Raw genomic sequence first — 20,160 nt, 5'->3', positions numbered from 1 at the left:
AAGATTTATATTTTATTTTTAAATTCATGATGCATTCTGTATTTCTGTATATGGTGTAAGGTTTTGGTAGAAATACTGGGTGGTATTTCAAATCAGCAGGGGAAATGTGAATTATTTAATAACTAGTTCTGTCATTTGGAACACATAAAGTCCTATTCTTATAACAAAATATATCCCAGATGGCTTAAAGATTTAAAACATACACTGGTACGTGAAGAAAAAAGTTTAACCACGCTCGTCACTAGAGAAATGCAAATCAAAACCACATTGAGGTAACCCTTTTCCACCTATCAGAATGGTAGAGGTTGAAAAGATGGATAATATCCAGTGTTGGTGGGGGTGTAGGGAGACCATATTTCCCACACGGTTGGAGGAAGAGTGAATTAAGTTGGGATATTTCAATGACAGACTATCATCTGTCAAAATTAAAAATGGATGTATCATCCTTTGACACAGATATCCAAGTTTGGAGATTTACCCTAAATTATACAAAGACACAATTTACTCACTTGGCAACATATCCTCAGTTTGGTCAGAGATTGATTCAAGTTGCAAAAAAATGTTGAAGAATGAACCTGTTATGTAAAACAGTAACAAGTTATCTGTATGGAATATATCTAGAAGTGAAAGGAGGCCCCACCCTCCCCCCACTCCCCAGGGCCCTGGCACTTGGCCCCAGGGCACGCTGCTTGCCCTCAGTTTAAGTGGCAGTGAGTGGTGGGCATTTTACCACCCTCTACCAGTGGGCTCAGGTTGCAGGCAGTGAATGCAGTAACAATGGCTCCCCTCCCTGCCCCCCAGGACAGGTGACCCCTGGGTCAGGGCTGCAGGGAGAGCGTGGGTATCAGGGGGCCAGCCACATCCTTGAGGTTTCCTCCAGCTGCAGCGGGTATAGAGGCCTGTGGATTTGGTGCCTGGGTCATAGAATGGACCAATCAGGTGCAAGCTATGAGCTGGTTGGTCCCCAGTAAACCCTAAGATTGAAATGGTCCAATCAGACTTGTAGGTGTGGGACCCTGAAAGAGAATATAAAACAGGGCACAGGCCAGCTTGGGGTGCAAGCTGTACAGCACTCTGTTCCTGAGAGAGACTCTGTTCCTGACCTCCCAAGAAGAAGGAATTCAACAGCCAACCTCCAAAAGAAAAACCAAAAGGCTGTGTGCAGAGAAGCCAACCAGCTTCGCCCAGGCCGGAGGCAAACACCCATGCCTCCAGTCTGCCTGAAAGGGGCACCAAGGGCCCAGGCCTGGTCTCTCAATAGGCTATTTGTTCTTGGTATGGACCAGCAACTCACAAAGAGCTGTGACGCTGGTGTGACTTACACTGCCGCCGAGTGACCGGCCCTACTGGTCAGTGCTGTCCAGCCCTGTCGACTGGTGTCTGGTATTGTGCTCGGTCACTTTGGAGTTCTGTTAACCTGGTGTATCTGGCTGTCCGGCACCATGTCCCAGTGCACTGCCTCTGTTGTGTTCTGGTCCAGTGTCCATCTCGATCTTCAGACCGTGGCTGTGGCTGCTGTGGCATCCTCCCAGTGGCCTGCCTATGAACACCTCCAGCTGCAGTGAGCTGCATCCTGGCCTGCTACTTGCAGACATACCGTGAGCTCCAGGTCCTCATTGGCTGGTGATGCCATCCTGGGCCAGCAGTGTTTTGTTGAGACTTCTGGACTCTGAGCACTATCTGGAGTGAGATCACCAGCCACCTGTGGCCTTAGAAACGCTTTGTTTAACCCACTTGTTAAATGAACCCCATTGGGGACCCACTTGTTAAATGAAGCCCATTGTTGGTCCCCAAGCTGGAGTTGTCTTGCGGTTGTGCACTGAGAAGAGCCCAGACAGTGACCTGCCCTCTGCTGGACACTGTCCCTGGGATGCTACAGCCCTGCTACAGAGGATGTGAATATCTCAGTAGAGCAGTTACTTTGATCAGTGAGAAGATAGCAGATTGGGAGAAGGAAAAAGGGATTGGAAGTTTTCCTTCTACTAGTTTATAATGAGCAAAATTTAAAATTTTTGAGCAGAAGTCAAGTCCGGGCTCCCTTCACTACCTCCTCAGATCTCAGAGGTCCCGTCCAAATGCAACACAGCTCCTAGCACTGTCCCTCACCTCACTTAATACATGCTTCCTTTGTGTTTTTCATTTGGTTGTTTAGGCCTATTTTTTAGATGGTGAGCTCCCTGATCCAAGCAAGAACTGTCCCATTCTCACATTCATGCCATCTTTTAAGGTTAAGTCTTGCTACACAGGGTCCTCCCTGGTGGCGCAGCGGGTTAAAGCACAGCACTAAGAAGCTAAAGCCACTTCAGCATGAGTTCAATCCCTACCTGCCCTGAGGTGACCCACGTGGCGTGGCAGACCTCTCCTGACCTGCCCACTGCTCCTCTCAGCAGTGTACTTCGTCAGTCACCTGCTCTGCTCCCCACTCTGTCTCTGGTGAATCCTCTCACTGCCCCTGCACCTCTGGCCTGTACCCCAGTTCTGTATGCATAAATACATAAATCTTAAGAAGAAAAAAATTTGCCTCACAGAAGCTGCTCAGTCCATGTTTGCTGCCTGGAAGTCCAACCCGAGGACCTATGTGGCACCTCACTGCCTGGCAGCTTTAACCATAAGGGCCTGCAGTGTCCAAAGGTAAACCAGTCACTGTGAAAGGTCCATCCTCCTCCCCTGACCATACTCTGGAGCTTAAGCTGAGTGAAAATGATCAAGGACGACCAGAAAGACTCAAAAGAGCTTTAGTAGGCTCCTAGATGGAATAAAAAAGAACCCCAGAGTTAAATAATGCCCCCACCCCCAAAGATACTCACCTCCTAATACCTGGAACTTGTGACTATGTTATGCAAATGATAAGAGTAAGTTACACTTGCAAATAGAAGGAACACTAATCAAGTGACCTTGAGATGGCAAGCTTGTTCTGGATTATCCTGGTGGCCCCAATGCTAACACGGGGGTCACTTTAAGTAAAAGAAGGGAAAGAGTCAAGAAGACATGATAGCTGGCTTGGAGTGATGGAGGAGAGGAGGACTCAATGACCTTTGCTGATTTCTTTGCTGAGTTTGAAGATAGACAGATACAGGAGAGTGAGCTGGGAATGCAGGTGGCTTCTTGAAGCTAGAAGGGCCAAGAAATGGCCCTCCCTGGTGGTCACTATGAAGCTCTTCAAAGCAACTGCAATACTAGGTCGATCCCCACCCAGGGAGCTGACCCACAGGGCGCAGCAGACCGCTGCTCTCTCACCGCTGCTCCCCTCAGCACTGTGTTTCCGTAGATCTGCCTGTTCTGCTCCCCACTCTGATTCTGGTGACTCCTCCTGCCTCTGTACCTCTGGCCTATACCCCAGCTCCTGTATGCATAAATAAATAAATAAATATGTTCTGCTCCCCACTCTGATTCTGGTGACTCCTCCTGCCTCTGTACCTCTGGCCTATACCCCAGCTCCTGTATGCATAAATAAATAAATAAATAAATAAATAAATAAATAAATAAATAAATAAATAAATAAATAAATAAATAAATAAATAAAATCTTAAAGAAAAAAAAAAGGAAAGAAATGGAGTCTCACCTAAGCCCTGCTGACTACTTGAGGTTCACCTAGTAAAACTCTTGTGAATTTCTGACATCTAGAACTATAGGGTAATGAATTTGTGTTTCAGTCACTAACTTTGTGAATTTGTCACAAAAGCAATAAGGAATGAACATGGGCATTTATTAAAGGATTCAGAAATGATGAGGGAGGCTGGTCAGTTCTGTCTTTATATAAATATAAACCTTCTTCCTTTTTTGGAGTTAAAATTTGTGTTTAGAACCACAATCCCATGGACTCATTATAATTTTATACATTAAAACTTGCTTTATATAGTTCCTTCCAGTCTTCAGCTATAGTTGATTTTAAGTATGATTTTGTATCCTATCCTTCCCTCCCAGAAGTACTTATATGCTGTTCTATTGCATATTTTAGAAGTCAACTGTAATAGATAAAAGGACAGCTAGAAGGGACCTTGGAATAATCTAAAAAATGTCTTGGCTTTCTAGGAAAGTAGCTGAGGTTTACAAAGACTGCAGAAATGTAATTATAATTCAGAGTTAGCAAAGGTCATTGGGTCTTTCTCTCCTCTATCACTCCAAGCCAGCCCAAACACCTTTCCAGCCAATCACCTAACATCCTTCCACCCACACACCTTCCCCACCTCCAATGTGCTTCTCACCTCCTGTGGGAGCAGGATCGGCAGAGCCATCAAAAAGAGGGACAAGAGGATGGATGAAACCACCCTCTACAGGATCGGCCTGGATGGCTTCCGCCTGCCGTCCAGCATGGCTCGGTGCTCTACATCTTCCCATCAGGCATGTTAAAATGAACACATGACAGTGTTAAATTTACCGTCATGTGTTAGTGTGAGATGCTCTGTGTGTTGGCCGACACGTTAGGCTCCTGCAGCTGTTTACACAATGGTGTGAATTAGTCGGACTTTTCTAACCGGTGGTTGGCAGAGTGCAGAACAGCAGGACCTGGGAACCTTGGCACCAGAGAGGAGCTGGAGGGCAGCCCTCCAGGCCCGGGGAAGCCGAAGTCACCCTCTCAGACTTTTGGTTCTGCATTTCTAACAAGCTCCCTGGTGAGGCGTGATGACAGTGGGGCTGGTTCAAGGGCTGGAGCAGCAATGAGGACGTGGGGGTGAAGGATGCTGTAGAGAGGCCACTGCAGACCACGTGACCTGTTGCCTTCTCTCTGAGGGGCTCTGGACCTCGGGTGTTCCTGTGCCCCTTAACTCGCTCAGAAACCTGTTCATGTTTCACATCTCATCCCTGCCCAGAGGCCTCTCTCCTTCCAGCCCAAGACCCCTTGAAAAAGTCTGTTCCTTCACTTTGTAATTGTTTGTGTCATTTTGCCCTGCAGGCCTCTGTGTATGCAAGGGGGGTAGGATGTGGGGGAACTTTGGTCACAGATAATAACTCTGCTTCATTATGCCCCTTAAGAAAAGTCATCAGGGAAGATTTATTGGGCAACAGGAACCCAAGAATATTTTGCTAAGGGTGCCCCATCACCTCCCTCGCCCCCTCTGGGGCTGCCTGTTGCTGGAGCCCCCCAGGCTGTGAGCCTGCCTCTGCCCAAGGCTCCCTGTGCTCGAGCTGGGTGGCCACCTCCCTCCACGCCTGGTCTGCTCAATAGCTTAACAGAGGCCTCACAGGGACACACGCAGGGGCTATTTGTCTAGGAGAAATGCTGAACTTCCCATACCACTTTGGCTGACAGAAGCAATTTGAGATCTGTCCTTACACTTTCCCTTCTACTCTCACCCCCACCCCCAGCCCCAAAGCTGAGCAGGTTATGATAGACTCACTGTACCCCCAAAATGATGGTATCCAGGGTGGTGACCATCTGAGGGGGGAGAGAGCCAACTTCTGGGATGGAGGTAGTGGGGATGTGTTTCCCACTTGGTGATGTGCTGGGAGCTGTGACTCTATTTGACTCTCCAGAGAGTTCTACTGACCTGCGTGACTACACAGGGCCGGGGGGCCCAGAGAGGCTACTCACAAAGAAAACTGCTTTCTTCCAGGCCTACAGAATAGGGTTTCTCTGACTGATGTTTTCCTGAAAATTATTTAGGACAATAATCACAGCCCGTTGGGCAGGGAAGGAATCGCTCAGCCAGAGCTTCACCTTTGGCCTGAGGAAACATGGCCCTGTGGGAGGGAGTCAGGCAAAACCTGGCAGTATTCTCACAGCTCAGAAGGGAGATGGCCCAGGCACTGGAGGGCAGGGGTTTGGACAGATACTTGACCCCACTGCTGCACCTTTGGCCTGAGGAAACATGGCCCTGTGGGAGGGAGTCAGGCAAAACCTGGCAGTATTCTCACAGCTCAGAAGGGAGATGGCCCAGGCACTGGAGGGCAGGGGTTTGGACAGATACTTGACCCCACTGCTGCACCCTGATGTCCGAAATGCTTTGGATATCACAGCAAACTCCATCCCATTTCTTTCCTTTTATTCAGCTTCCCTCTCTTCTGAAGGAGGGGTCAGAGGAAGAGGACAAGTAGAGAATAATCTGGAAGGCATGGAGGTGGGCTGTGCCAGGGAGAAAGGAAGGTGTCAGAACCAGGAGGCACTGAGGCATTCCCATTTGAAAATTGCAGCCTCATTTACTAGTAATGTTTGCTCTACCAGCCCCTCAGAGTTGGCATTCTAAACCCAGACAGTTATATTTTAGCTATGCAAGTTCAAACCTGAGGGAGGACTTCTAAACAGGATCAGTAGGTTTATATTCAGACCCTAACTTACAGGTCATACACCCTTGGCTCAGTCCCTCACTTTCCTTGGTTTCTTTAGCTGTGTGAGAATAATACATTAAATGACACGTCTTTGTACTGGAAAGCACCTCATGGATCTCTTGGCCAGCAGCGTCGCGGATGTTAGCATTATGATCCATCACACAGAGACCAGGCCAAGGGCTGGTGGCTGTGGAGGGTTTCGCCCACTTCCCTGTCTTCTGTCCACTCCCAATTGTCAATATCCAAGTAGCAAGGCAAAGGATTTGACCTGAAAGACAAACCTGAAATACCATTCAAAACCAAAGTGGTGGCCTTGGGTGGAGGCCCAAGGAAGTGGGGAATTTCTGTCTCCCCCCCTCCCTCGCGCCCCCTTCCCCCATTGTGGGAAACTGGGGACAATGGTGTCCCCTAGTGGGCAGTTTAAGTCCTGCAAGCTATAGATTCTATTATCTCAACACCAATGTTTCTGGTTGCATGTAATGTGCTTACAAGTCTCATAATGCAGATCTCTCTGGTGGGGGAAGAGGCCCCTGGAATCTCTGTGATCTTTTACAACCTAAACATCTGAAGGTGTTCATTAGGTCCCTGATGACTGAGTTTGCAATGGTGATGCCGGAATCAGGATGACACTGAGACATGCAGAGTACACACATATGTTGGGGCTCTATCATTACAAATGCATATTTAGGTAGCTCAACAACAACAAGAGCAGCAGCTTGGTTGCTGTGGACCAACACCAGAATGTAATAGAAAGTAAGTGAGATTTGGAGACTCAACTTCTCCCTTCATCTTTAGTGGCAGTGACTTTGTAGACATTTCTTACTCACTGGGCCTTAGGGTCTGTTTGGAATATTGTTGGATACCAGCATTTAGAATGCAGTTGTGCAGTACTGAGTGTTCAGTGAGCTTAATAAACACTTGTGTTTTCTCACTACCCACTGGCAAGGCCCTTCTTTAACCTGTCTCCTGCTGCTTCCAATGCTTCCTCTCGACTACACCATTAGGAAAACACCCACAGAGTGCTCCGCCACTACCCGCATTTCCGTGTTCTGCAAGGAAATGGAAGAGGGATCAGTAAAAAGAAAACTAACAAGGGGAGGTGAGAAGATGGGGCAATGAGGACATTGAGAGTGGAGTTGAGAATTAACCTGACCGAACCTGGCCATATATATACCTCATAACTCAGGCAGTCCTCTTCCAGCATACACACAGCAAAAATGTGCCCATATATTCACCAAAAGACATCACAAGAATATTCACAGCAACACTGATGATAATCACCCCAAATCAAAGCAACCCAGTGTGTATACACAGTAGGGAAGAGAAGCTCACTTTGGAATGATCCCCAGAGAAAGCTGAGCCTCAGTAAGAATTACAATTGTCCACAAAGGCACAAATGCAACTCACAAACAATGTCGAGGGAAGCAGCCAGACAACAGAATATAGACATCATTGTATTACTATGAAGTTCAAAATCAGACAGATTTAACTATGGCTTTAAAGGTCAAATGAGTGGGCCTCCTTGGTGGTGCAGGGATTAAAGTCTTGGTGCTGTCAAGCTATCACCAGCCACTGCAGCATGGCTGACCCACATAGCGCAGCAGACCTCTTCTACATAGCTGGCTGCTCCCCTCAGCAGTGTGTTTCAGTAGATCTGCCTGTTCTGCTCCCCACTCTGTCTCTGATGAGTCCTCTCACTTACCCCTCACCTCTGGCCTACACCCCAGTTCTTGGAGGCATAAGTAAATAAAAACAAACCTTAAAAAAAAGAGTCAAGGGCCCTCCCTGGTGACGTAGTAGATTAAAGCACAGCACTAAGAAGCCAAAGCCACTTAAGCATGAGTTCGATCCCCGCCTGCCCCGGAGGTGACCCATAGGGCACAGTAGACCTCTCCTGGTCCACCCACTGCTCCCCTCAGCAGTGTCCTCCGTCAATCTGCCTGTTCTGCTCCCCACTCTGACTCTGGCCTGTACCCCAGTTCTGTATACATAAATAAATCTTTAAAAAATAATAAAGTCAAGTTAGTAGTTCCCTTTGGGGGTGAGTGACAGCAAGGGAGTGTGAGGGAGCTTCTGGGAGTATCTTAATATTCTGTTTCTTGATCTGGGTGCTGATTGGCAGAGAAATTCCCTTTGTGAAATTTAACTTAGCTCTGTGTGTTTTGCAAGTTTTTCTATATGTGAAATTTTGGTACAATCTATAAAATAAATAAGGCTAAGTTGATATCCTCCCCAAGGAGCTTACGCTCTTACTGGGAAGCAAGTAGAGAAATGATGGACTAGAATGAAGAATGAAACTTGTGTCGTGACAGGGAAAAAACCACCGGCGGTGGGATCAGAAAATCCTGGCCGGGATCTCAGGGAGGGCTGCTTCGGGTGGTGGCTTCTGAGCCACCTTTAAGTCCCTTTGGGCTCCAGGGACCCAAAGGGAAGCTGTGCTTGAGGTGCTTAGGTGAGCCAGAATGTCCCCTGACTGATGACAAGCACGCAGAAGAACCTAGAAATGCATCTGGAAATACATGTAGGTAAGAGTCGAATTGTGGTGACTCATGGGTTGGGTTCAAGAGTGTGGATTGTGTTTTGGATTTCATCAAGAAATTATGTTTGTTTTGTTTTTTAACTCCAATCGCAGCAAGGAGAAATGGCCTTGGGGGAAAGAGAGTGGCGACAGGAAGAGCAAGATATAGGTAACTGCTTGTGGTCAAGGGAGAGGTGGTGATCTCAACCTGGAGGGTGGCCGTGGGGACCTAAAATAGGGTAGGCAAAGGTAGGTGAGGGAAACGACTAAGAGAAACGGGGTGCTGGAGTGTCAGCTGGGGTGCAGGACCATGGTTCCTTCCATCTCATTGCTCTGTCATAATCCTGAACAGCATGCTCAAGAGAGGGAATATACAAAGGGAAGCGGGAATGGCAGGGGAAGGTGGAGTGAGACGAGCTGGATTTTAGGCAGAGGTGTCTGGGGAGCATGTCAGCGGGCATGCCCAGGAAGTAACAGGCCTTTGGAGCCAGGATTCTGGGTGGTGCTTCAGGCTGGAGCTGTAGTGCGGGATGTGGGAGATACACGCACTGAAGTGGTAGACTGTTGCCAGAATACACAGCGTTCCCTGAGGACAGGCACACTGGTTGCGGCCCTTGCTGGTGACCCCATCCGGACTGCTGCTTTCAGCGTCACGCCTGCAAAGCTCAGGCTGCCACTGTGTTCTGGTTCTCAGTCTTCCCGCACCCCTCAAGGTCTTGTCTCAAGTTTCTCTCAACCTCAATCTCTCTCCCCCAGTCTTTCTCTCTCTCCTTTTTTTCTTGATGTATAACTGTGTCATTCCCAGGTGTCCATGTAATAAGTTGACATTTGTGTCCCATGCAGAGTGATCACTACCACGAATCAACTTCGAAGTCCATCTATTCTTGCCTGGGCACTGTGATGTGCACTACGTTCAGGTGACTTACTGACTTAATAACTGGAAATTCGTTCATCCCCCATGACCTACTGGGGAAAAGCTAAAACTCCTTCACTCGGTTTGACTTATTCTCCTCTCAGCATCTGTTGTTCTGGTACTGGCTGGTATTCTAGTGGCCTGCATCCATTACCCGTGGAGGCACTTGTTCAGCTGCTCCACCAAGTCTTACCCAACATAAGTGTTGTTTTCTTCTCTCATATAATATTCAGAGCAAAACTGATAGAATGATTTCGTAGCCCTGGGACCTAGGTATCTTCCCTCTCATTGCTCTGTCATAATCTAAGATTCCTGCTACTGAGCCTGCCATGTCATGTGGAATCCAGGCAGTAGCAAGAAGAGAGGAGAAATGGAGGGAAGTTCCCTACCATTGAAAACTCCATTCTGGCAGTGGCACACATCACTTCTGCTTACATCCATTCAGTCAGAAGTTAGTGTGGTACCCTAGATGCAAGCAGGTCTGTTAGCCAGAAGGCTGTGTGCTTATCTAAACTCTGGAGTTATTGAAGAGGAAAGTGGACATTGGATAATGCCGAAGGTCTGCCACATTTCTCCAGTTTAAAAGCATCTTCTGGGTGGGAACTCTTAAGTTTAGACATTCAGTGGTCTAAATGAGTTACTTATATGCATACAGTGAACATTTCCTAGTTTTCCCTGCATTTTAATTGGTGCAGAGATGCTGGTCTAGCCCACAGTTTTCTGTTTTGGGATTTATTTTTATTTACTTATGCATACAAGAATTGGGGTGTAGGCCAGAGGTGAGGAGTGAGGGCAGAAGAGGGTTCTCCAGAGACAAAGTAGGGGGCAGAACAGGCAGGTCTACTGAAATACACTGTAGCGGGGAGTCGTAGGCAAGACAGGAGAGGTCTGCTGTGCCATGTGGGTCACCTCCCTGACTGGGGATCAAACTCCTACTTCAGTGGCTGCATGACCACTGAGAACTTAATCCCTGAGCCAGCAGGGAGGCCCCTGAACTACTGTTTTCTAAACTCATTGAAGACCAGGGCTCTAATGCTCCTGTCACCCTGGTCCCCTGAGTCTTTTTTAAAATGTTGTGCTGGTTTCATGTTTCCCCACAGTGCTCATTGGCACTTAGTAAAGTTGACCTATTGGGGAAAAGGTAGAAGAACAAAACAGAAGAATTCCTTTTTCACTATGGCCACACCCCTAAATGATAGAAATTCATTGGGTCCCTGTTATCAGGGCTCTGATGACCCCTGCGAGGAACCAGATCACTATTGCACATAAGCTGAGTTTCTGCTAGAGAATTCTGACATTCAAGGATTGAGGTAGGAGTCTGGGCCTTTCATGCAGACCATGCAGGGAGCCAAATGGCAACCAGTCACTTGAACAATCTGCAAAAGACATGGAGCTCCAACTCAGACAGACAGCGTGTGCTGGGGACAGGCTAGGATGTGAAGTAGACACATGGCTGATGGTTTAGGAGGAGAAATAAGCCCAGAGGGCAAATGCCCTAAGACAGAGGAAGTCCACAGTGCTCCCAGGGCAGGTTCCAGGGACCTGGCCTTGGGAGGGGACTCTGGGGAGGTTTGAGGGGCTCAAAGTAGGACTGAAGACAGGAGACATCAAGGAAAATGTTCTCCTTTGCCTCACTAAGGTCCTGATTTTGGATTCCAACTTCCTGTAGCCTGGGTTTCAGGCCTGTCACTGGAATGACAGGAAGTTGGAGGAGTAATTGAGGCATGGGTGGCCAGGAAGCAGATTTGACTGAGGCAAGCGTGTAGGGACAGCCTGCAGGGACTAAGTTAGGAAGCACACTGAGCTCTGCAAGCAGGGCTGCTGGGCATATCTTGGCTTTTCTTACAGCGAATCTGGACTGTGTCACTTAGACCACATCCTTCTCTCCATGTGAGGGTGGGGGAACTGACTGGAGTCTAAACAGATAGTCAGGGAGAAAGAGAGTGACTTCCTGGGAAGCTCTCTCCTGCTGTGGGGAGGTGGGGAAGGCAGACTGCAAAGAGAAATATCTTGGGGCTGAATTCTCCCCACTCACAGAAGTTGGCCTTCTGAAAGCATGAGTCAGCATCTGCCAGGATTCTGATGGGAGGGGGGGTAATGGGCAAAGGGAAAGCAAACAGAATTGTAAATATCATTTGCCTATAGTTTCTGAAGACAGTCACGCAGTCCTGTCTCTTCTCTGGCATCTTGCTTCATATTTATCCCTTTTCCCCAAGGAGCTCCTAAGATGCTTATGGATTTCCCCCTGGGAACAAAAGAAAACCACATTTCTCAATAGCCCCTCATTTGGGTGAGGATTTGGATTCCCCATTGAGCCCTGGGGGAGCAACCCAGGGCTAGAGGACAGGGTCTAGTCCAGTCTGTCACCAACTCACATTGTGCTGTCACCTGTCAGATCTTCGGCCTCTTCTGTGAATGGGAACAAAATGCCTCACAAGTTGGGGCTGAGCACAGAGGCATACAAAGATCCAAAGAGTGGACTGGTATAAGTGCTATTTTTTGCAGAAGTAGGAAATTGTCCTACTTCTGTCCAAGGTTGTAACTTGCCTCGCAAGACAGTGCGTGGAGGCCAGGCTGGGGACAAACTCCAGCCAGAGCACAGGTGGACCCGTGGGGGGTGGTATGACCAGCAGTATTCTTTGTGCTGGTGCCCAGGGGGAAATTAACCCCATTTCCACTAAATACATGTCTTGAGGTACTTGCATTCAAAACGGGTACAATGCCGAATGGAAATGAGCCAGCTAAAACCAACTACACCCACCAGCATGGATATATCTCAAGTGGAATAAAAGATGTAAGTCTCAAAGAATACATGCAGTACAATTCTATTTATGTAACATCCAGATCAAGTAAAATTAAACCATCTTGTTGAGAGAAATGTCCATATGGGTAAGCCCATGAAGAGAAGCTGTAAATTATTATCGCAGAGTTGGAATAGTGGGTATCTCCTTGGGGAAGGCAGGAGGGAGAGAAGGGGGTTGCATTCTGCGAGGGGCATGGGAAGGAGAGCTGCTGGGGAGCTTGTACCCCTTGTTATTGCCTGGAGAGGGGTTACATCTGTGTTTACTTTGCAGTTACTCTGTAAACTGCAAGGATATGTTTTGTGTCTCAAGGATATACAATCTAGCCTACAATCTAAAAAAAAAAAAGCCATCTGAAAATAGCCTCAGAGATTCATCTCAATTTTACAAGTAAAGCCCAAGGTCACACAGTAGGTCACTAGTATAATTGGAGGAGAATGAGGTCTTGCAGTCTCCAACTCTGGGTTCCTCTATCCCTTCCCTGTCTCTGAAGAGGCTTCTTGTGGGAAAGTGGGGATTCCATTATTCTGTGAAAACAAAAGAAGGATCAGTAGGCAGGCTGATATAATAAAGAGCTGGTATAAACACTGAAGACTGGAAACACTTTCAAATGGCATTTGAAAGGATTCCGATATGTCCCCTCCATGTTACGTATTCATGAGAAAATTACAAAAAAACAAATACCAGAAGAACTCTCTGGCAACTGAGATCTAGAGTCCGTCTGGGAGACTCCTGCTCCATCTGATTTGCAGATGGTATCGGGCTGAAGCTGCTGGAAGGGGGCAGGAGGGGGAGAGGAAGGACAGGGAGCCAGGAAGTCTGCGACTTTATTGACTTATCCACCTGGCCTAGGTGAGCCCCAGCCCTGGACAGTCAGGAAAGGAACCTCTGCTATCTCTCTGAGAGCTTTTTTTGTTTTGTTTAGAGGTCAATTACTTCCCATTTGGGGAACTTGTGAACATTAAGAGGTGGCTGGAGTGATGGGCCTGAATGATGTAGATAAGGAGCTGATGGCTTCAGCAGCTCCCTGGTGAAAGCCCCTTCCCGGATAAGCTGTGGTGAGCAAGACACACAAAGAGGCAGCTTTCAGTGCAAAGGAGAGATTCCAGGGCCAGGATGGGCGGCCGGGTGGGCCTGGTGAGCTGGGAGAGGGCTGTGCTTCAAAGTGATCCTGACAGGCAAGAAGCGGGGAGATGGAAGAAAAGAATTTTCTTTTGCTTTGCATTTTGCAAAGAAATAGGAAAGAAATTGGTGTGTTGGGACTCCGGGACACCACAAACATTACACAGGGACAAGATTTTCGTTGTTCCTTGTAGTTGTTATTTTGCCAGCAAATATGGAGACAATTTGAGAGCAAAACAGAAAGAGCCCCAGGTTAGCAGAGCATCTAAGCCCTTAGTGTAGGTGAGAGCAACACACCCTTTCCTGATTCCCTTCAGACAACTACACACGTTTTTACCAATGCGCAGAGCAAACCTTGACTTGTATAAATAAGAGTAGCTTCTGTACATGACATTTACATTTCTCCAAAAGTTCTAGACCTTTCCAGAAACTTCTCCCAGTAAATAGTAAGTCCCTCTCCTCTGGGCACTTTCTCTAAGCACCCTGCTCACACTGGGCCTCATTTCTTTCTAAAAAGGGCTTATTGTCTGTCCCATTTGACACACAACATACACCTCATGTTAGCCTCACACACCTTCTCAGGTTTCTGGTGTCCAACCAGATAACAAATTCCTTAAGAATGGCGGTGAGATCTTCTTTTCTCTTGTGTCCCTTCTAGGAACCTTCAACAAAAGTAGTTGGCTCGGCCTCTTTCCCCTTTACTCACAGCCTCCACACAGTGCTGTCCCACATACTGCAGAGATCATGGGGTACGCGGCCTATCCAGACACCCCAGTCTGGAATCTGCTTCTTCAGTTCCTTTTCTATCTCAGAAGTGGGTGGAGGGTGAAGGAAATAACATTTATTGAGTTTCTGCTTGGTGCCAAGCATTTTCTGAGCACAATGATCTACATTTCTAGGATAAAGAATTTCCTTATCCAAAAAAACAAAGGTTGCTAAAAATTTGATCTATAGTATGTAGAATCTGATCTCGGAAAAACTGAATACAACTCACGTAACCACTGAGGGGGCAGGCAGATGGCTGTCACTGTTGTGAATCTAGGACCAGTCCTTGGGTAACTTCTTGTCAGGCATCTGCCCCAGTGTTGAAGAACGGTGACACTTTTCTTAAGGCGATTTCAACTGTAATCTCTATTTATTCATCTTCGTTTAATTGACCAGCCAATAGAAATTAATAGTTCCAAATTTAAAATATACATATTTAATTGACTAGCCAATAGAAATTAATAGTTCCAAATTTAAAATATACATATTTTTTAAATCTCAAGGCACAACACTAACTGTAGGGCCTTTCAAAATGCACTTTTATCAACAGTGAAAATGGAATAGCAGAAAGGATGAAAATGAAGAGAAAATCTAAGGAAGTGGCAATATGAAAAATATGTACAATTCCTCTCTTCCGTGGTTTAAATATGCGACACTTAAGAGGCGGAAGGTGTCATTAGTCAGGTCTACTCTACATAGAAACGAGCAGCCTTTGTTTGCCACACCAGGGCATATTTAGAAGTTAGAAAATGCAAGTTCAGTACATTTTAATTAAATATTATAACTTATTGAGTAACAAAATTTAACTTTTGGCAAGTCAGTGATCTAGGGGTCTAAGTGGCAGAACTGCTGTGTAAAAATACAATGCAGGAATCAGCAAGAACCCCAAATTTCCTATTAGGGGCTGCCAAAGACAAATTCCCCCATTGACCTAAGCTCCGTTAATAAAAGTAGTTTCTTTTCAATCTTCAGTTTGCACCACTTCTGGCATTTGGGGGAGGGGAGTCAATGTTCCCCTAATTCCCCCTAAATTCAGTCTTCTATCCTTAATTTTAGGATTTATGGCCATCTGGGGGCTTCCTTTCCTGGAGTGAAATTTAGAAGCCCACTGCATTCTGGGAGAATCTAAAAGGGGCAGGGGATGGTGAAGCAATCAGGTAGCCTATCTTCTGGCCGAGTCCCCTCTGCTTCCTAGGGAATCTTTCGTGTGCCGAGATCTCAGAACATCTGGGTTTCACTTTTACGTTAATTTGAAGTTGTTTAGAGCAAGCAAGAGAGGAGTGGATAAATTCTAATGAACCACACACGCAAGCACACGCAAGTATGTTTAGTATATTTACTCAGATGCTGAACTGTATACAGGAGATAAAATGCAGGGACAGGAAAGGGGAGAACCAGGATGTGAAGAGGATACCTCCCGGAGAGCAACCGTGGCCCCAGGAGAGGGTGCTCCGTGGGGTTAATACCGAGACCCGGGAACCGACCCTCGGAGGGTGAGGGGCAGTTTAAACCTCCAAGGGGGCCGTGGTTCCCCACATAGTGCCTCTGTCTGGCCCCCAGTCCTTCTTCTCCTTCCTCGCCTTTTCGCAGCCTTCCCCGCCCCTGTTGCCTTTAGCTGGAGGGTAGCAGTCCTCTAGAGCACCCTCTTCAGCCCCCAAGGCCCTGCAACTGCTGCGCACAAATAGAAAGCCTCTCGGGCCCGGCCCGGGGACTGCTCCGCCGCCTCGCTTCCCTTTCCAGCGCGGCTCCGCCGGAGGCTGGAGCCCCCACGGCCACCCCAAGTCTCTCCGGGGAAGAATGGCTCCAGGACCTTGGGCGGACGGCAGTTCGCAGTCCCGGGAAGATCGGTGGGAAGAGACGAGCCTTAGGATCGCCAACTCCCTCCACTACGAGATCCCCTTTTCCCCGCAGGGACCCGTTAGCAGACTGGCGGGACGAAGGTCCCAGCCCTGCAGAAAGCCGCCAGGTCCAGGCCTCACCAGGCCCTGACCCCCTGCAGCGCGGCGGGCAGGTGTTCCTGCGGGCTGGTGCTCCGACCGCCTCCGCCGAAGCCCGCGCTGGCCAAGGCTGCGGGCTGTGCAGACCCCGGGGGTGCGCCCGCGTAACCGCCGCTGTAGCCCCCTCGGTAAGGAGCGCCCGCAAAGCCGCCGTAGCCAGAGTAGGGCGTTCCGACTGCGCCGTAGGGACTCGGGAAGGCGGGTGCGCCCGGGGCCAGGCAGGGCTTGCCATCGCGCACCAGCACGGGCACCGCCACCCGGCGCGGCGCTAGAGGATGGCCGGCCAGCTCCAGAGAGCGGTCCTGGCGCTGTCTCTTGCATTTGTAGCGCCGGTTCTGGAACCAGATCTTGACTTGCGTAGACGTGAGCTGCAGCGCGCTGGCCAGGTGTTCTCGCTCCGGTGCCGACAGGTACCGCTGCTGCTTGAAGCGCCTTTCCAGCTCCAGCACCTGCGCCTGAGAAAAGAGCACGCGCGGCTTCCGCCGGGGCCGCGGCCGGAGCTGCTCCGCGGGGTTGCCCCGCGCGCGGTCGCCGCTGCTGCCGTTCGAAGGCTCGGGCACCCTGGTCCCTCCAGGAAGAGGCGAGGCGGCGCTAAGGCCAGGCTCTAAAAGCACAGGAAGGAACACCATCAGCGCCCACCTTAAGGCTCACCTGAGCAATTCTTGCACTCACTTCAAAAACAAAGGCACCTCTCCCTGCTAGCTTTCAGCGCCCCGGATCCTTTCCGCTGACCGTTCATCCCGGTCCTACGCCGGTCTGCGTGTTCCCATACCCCAAGCTCTGTAGCTTTGGTTCCCGCTGGCACAGTTGCACATTATGACTGCCAGCCCTTTCCCAAAAGGTAGGCTTCAGATCGAGTGGAAGGCAGTTGCATCTTCTTCTTTAGAATGAGTGTGGGTAGGTGAGGGGGTGGGAGGCAGGTTCGCTGTGATTCTAGTTGCAAGGTTAATCAAGGTTGGAGAAGTTCTGCAACGTATAAGGATCAAGTGTGAGTGTGGGGATTAGCCTGGCACGGGGCTGACTTTTTTTTTTTTTAAGATTTATTTATTTGTGCATACAGAACTAGGGTACAGGCCAGAGACTCAGGTGGTGAAAGACTTCACCAGAGACAGAGTGGGGAGCAGAACAGGCAGATGGACTAAGTACACTGCTGAGGGAGCAGCGGGGGGCTCAGGAGAGGTCTGCCACGCCATGTGGTCTCCTCCCGGGCAGGTGGGGATCGAACTCATGCGGAAGTGGCTTAAGCTTCTTAGTGCTGTGCTTTAACCCGCTGCGCCCCCAGGGAGGGTCACATATTTGGATTTTTATAAAAGCATCTCTTGCTCCCCTGGGGTCTCCCTGGCAAACAGGTAGCCATTGGCCCAGTTCTGACTTCCTCTTGGGGGGGGGGCAGCCCCTCTCAGACCACCTGGGGATCCCCCCCTTGTGGGTCAGTTTATACTGGGTGGAGACTCCAGCTGCTGATGCAGCCCCTGAATCAGGAATCCTGCAAGGTGCAGTTTCTTCTTCTTGTGGTCCCACCTCTCCTTGTCTTCACTTAAACTGTTTTAATCCAAGGGTGAGTAGAGAGGAAACCTTGAATTTTTATGATGGCTCGTGCCAGGAGAAAACCAGAAATGTGGAAGGGATGCAAGCTCTTGGTGAGGCTGGAGGACAACCCTGATTAGAGCCAGCTTGGATCACGATTTCAAATCCCATTAGAACAACCTCCTGGGGCTGTTTGTATTGAAAGCTTAAAGAAATAAAATCTTTCTTCAGAAAAGTCACAACTCAGAGAAACCAAGGACATCTCACCTCACAAAGAGAAAAAAAACATATTGAGGAGGTTTTCCTTGCAAATAGAAAAGTTAACAACTGACCTTCAGCGACTCTCTGGAACAAACAGAACAACATTTGAAAGTGTGGAAGACACAGAAGGAGGGCCATGTCAGCACCCCAAGGATCCCTAGTAACACGGCTGGGAATCACAGCACTCTCCCCCAGCTTTCCTGAAAGCGCGGTGGGTTGGAAAGGATGAAGTGGATGAGGCGATGAGGCCTCAGTGTTGCTGTTTGTCAGGACAGTCCTCTCCTGCGAGGATCCTGCTCCCCTGCCTGAGCTTGGTTCTTGGACCTCAGAGGTAGCCCCCTTCTCTTCGTGGGGTCGTGTGGGGTCCATGCTGGCCAGGGGTTCCCAGCAGCGGGGAAGCTCTTCTACCAGTCTTCAGCTGCGAGGTGATAACTGTGCTCCAAGAAGCATGACCCTTTCTTGGTGCTGAACTGAATACGGATTTGTCTGCGCAGACACCCAGGGAACGCTAGGGTTTATAGTCTGCTGCGGAAAACCCACAGGCTTCTTCAAGCGCAGGGAAGTTTAATGTTCTCCATGCTCCTGGAGTCAGTAACTAACCAGCCTGAAAGTGCAAGACTGAACTGCAGCTTAGCCTCTTCCCTTCACTTATTTGGTTACTTTGTGCCTTGGGTGAGGGACTCCAGCACATCCTGAGAGAGGAAGGGCACCCCGGAAACCCCAAACCACACATACCCACCCCAGCTGCTTGGGTGGGGGTTGGGGAGTGGCCCCGTCAGCCACAGGCTCCTGATAGAGGCCCAGAGTTTTGGTGGGATGAAATTGACTTTTCTAGGCCTCTCCCACCAAAGCTTCCCAAGTTGCAGGAGTTAACCAAAAGCCACTGCCCACCCACCCCTGCCCACCTAGGAGGTTGGAGGCAAGTGTTGGGCCTCACTGGCAGTGCAGGAGGTTGCACCCTTTGGAAGCCAGGTGAACAGACACCACCAGAGTCCCCTCTTTGGGCAGCCAAAAGTCTCACAGCCCTTACCCAACTCCCAGAGGAAGAACAATGGTGGTCATTGCCCAGAGTCCTCCAAGCCCAGGAACTCACCTCTCCTGGTTGGCTTACTACTTTCTTTTAGGAAAGAAGGATAATTGGGCTAGCCAGGCCTCTGGGCAAGCCCCATGGAAGAGCTGGCTTGGATAACTTCCAAAGGGCCCAACTGCTTTGTTAGAGACTCAGAAATGGCAGGGAAGGATGGTGATGATGGGATGCTGCTATGATACATACTGTAAGCAAGAGAAGCTGGAGTTCCTGGGGACTGAGGCATGGGTGCTGCATGTGTGTGGGAGTCAGAGGACAGGCTGTGGGAACAGTGAACCCCTTAGATTCAGGACCTTATTTTCATTAGGGGCCAGTGCAGTACACTGGGTGTGTGAAGAGGCAGCAGAAGCTGGGAGGCCTGTCTTTTGGACTTTCCAGTGACAGAAGATGGGCCTAATAGCCTTAGAGTCAGAAGACAAGGAGATGCTTTGTCTCATGCGGGGCTCCCATTGATCTCCAGGTAGGAGCCAAGCCCCCAGCACATACTCACGTGGCACTCCCACCCGTTGCTGGTCATTCATCTCTGATACACCACAGAGACATCCAGGGGGCTCAGTCTCCTCTTGCCTTCTGTCTCCGCTGCTGCCACCATTACCGCTACCGCTACCACAGTTGTTAAACTCTGACCCTCCGCGTTCTGGGTTCAATCGCAAGTACTGAGCGCTCTCCTGGCTGCTTCGCGCATCCTGCAGTGGCAAGGCCTGAGGGCCAGTCTGCTCGAGTTCCAACCTTAGGATGTCAGTGACCGAGAAGGGGGTGGAGATGCCAGGGCTCAGAAGCATCCCGAAGGCAGAGAGCGAGGGGCTGGGGAGTCCTGGGTTTCCACGAGGCAAGATGCCTTGAGCTTCCAGTCGGCTTGCCAGGGAGGCAGCAAGCTTTGGGACATGCGCCCAGCTCCCCTG

At 49.2% G+C, this 20,160-nt stretch overlaps 1 protein-coding gene across 1 annotated transcript; it reads right to left on the bottom strand.

Annotated features, from left to right (window-relative positions):
* Positions 1 to 16,361: 16,361 nt before the first annotated feature.
* NKX2-6 (NK2 homeobox 6) lies at positions 16,362 to 20,040 on the bottom strand. The gene is made up of 2 exons (XM_004685392.1): positions 19,749 to 20,040; positions 16,362 to 16,987 (listed from the first exon to the last, which is right to left on the bottom strand). Exons 1-2 carry the CDS (start codon positions 20,038 to 20,040, stop codon positions 16,362 to 16,364), a joined length of 918 nt encoding a protein of 305 aa, XP_004685449.1.
* Between the last annotated feature and the right edge of the window lie 120 nt (positions 20,041 to 20,160).

Source organism: Condylura cristata, unplaced genomic scaffold (assembly GCF_000260355.1).
Source record: "Condylura cristata isolate star-nosed mole 26May11 unplaced genomic scaffold, ConCri1.0 scaffold00018, whole genome shotgun sequence".
Lineage (NCBI taxonomy): Eukaryota > Metazoa > Chordata > Mammalia > Eulipotyphla > Talpidae > Condylura > Condylura cristata.
The sequence above is the reverse complement of the archived record's forward strand: the minus strand, read 5'-3'. Positions and strand labels throughout refer to the sequence as shown.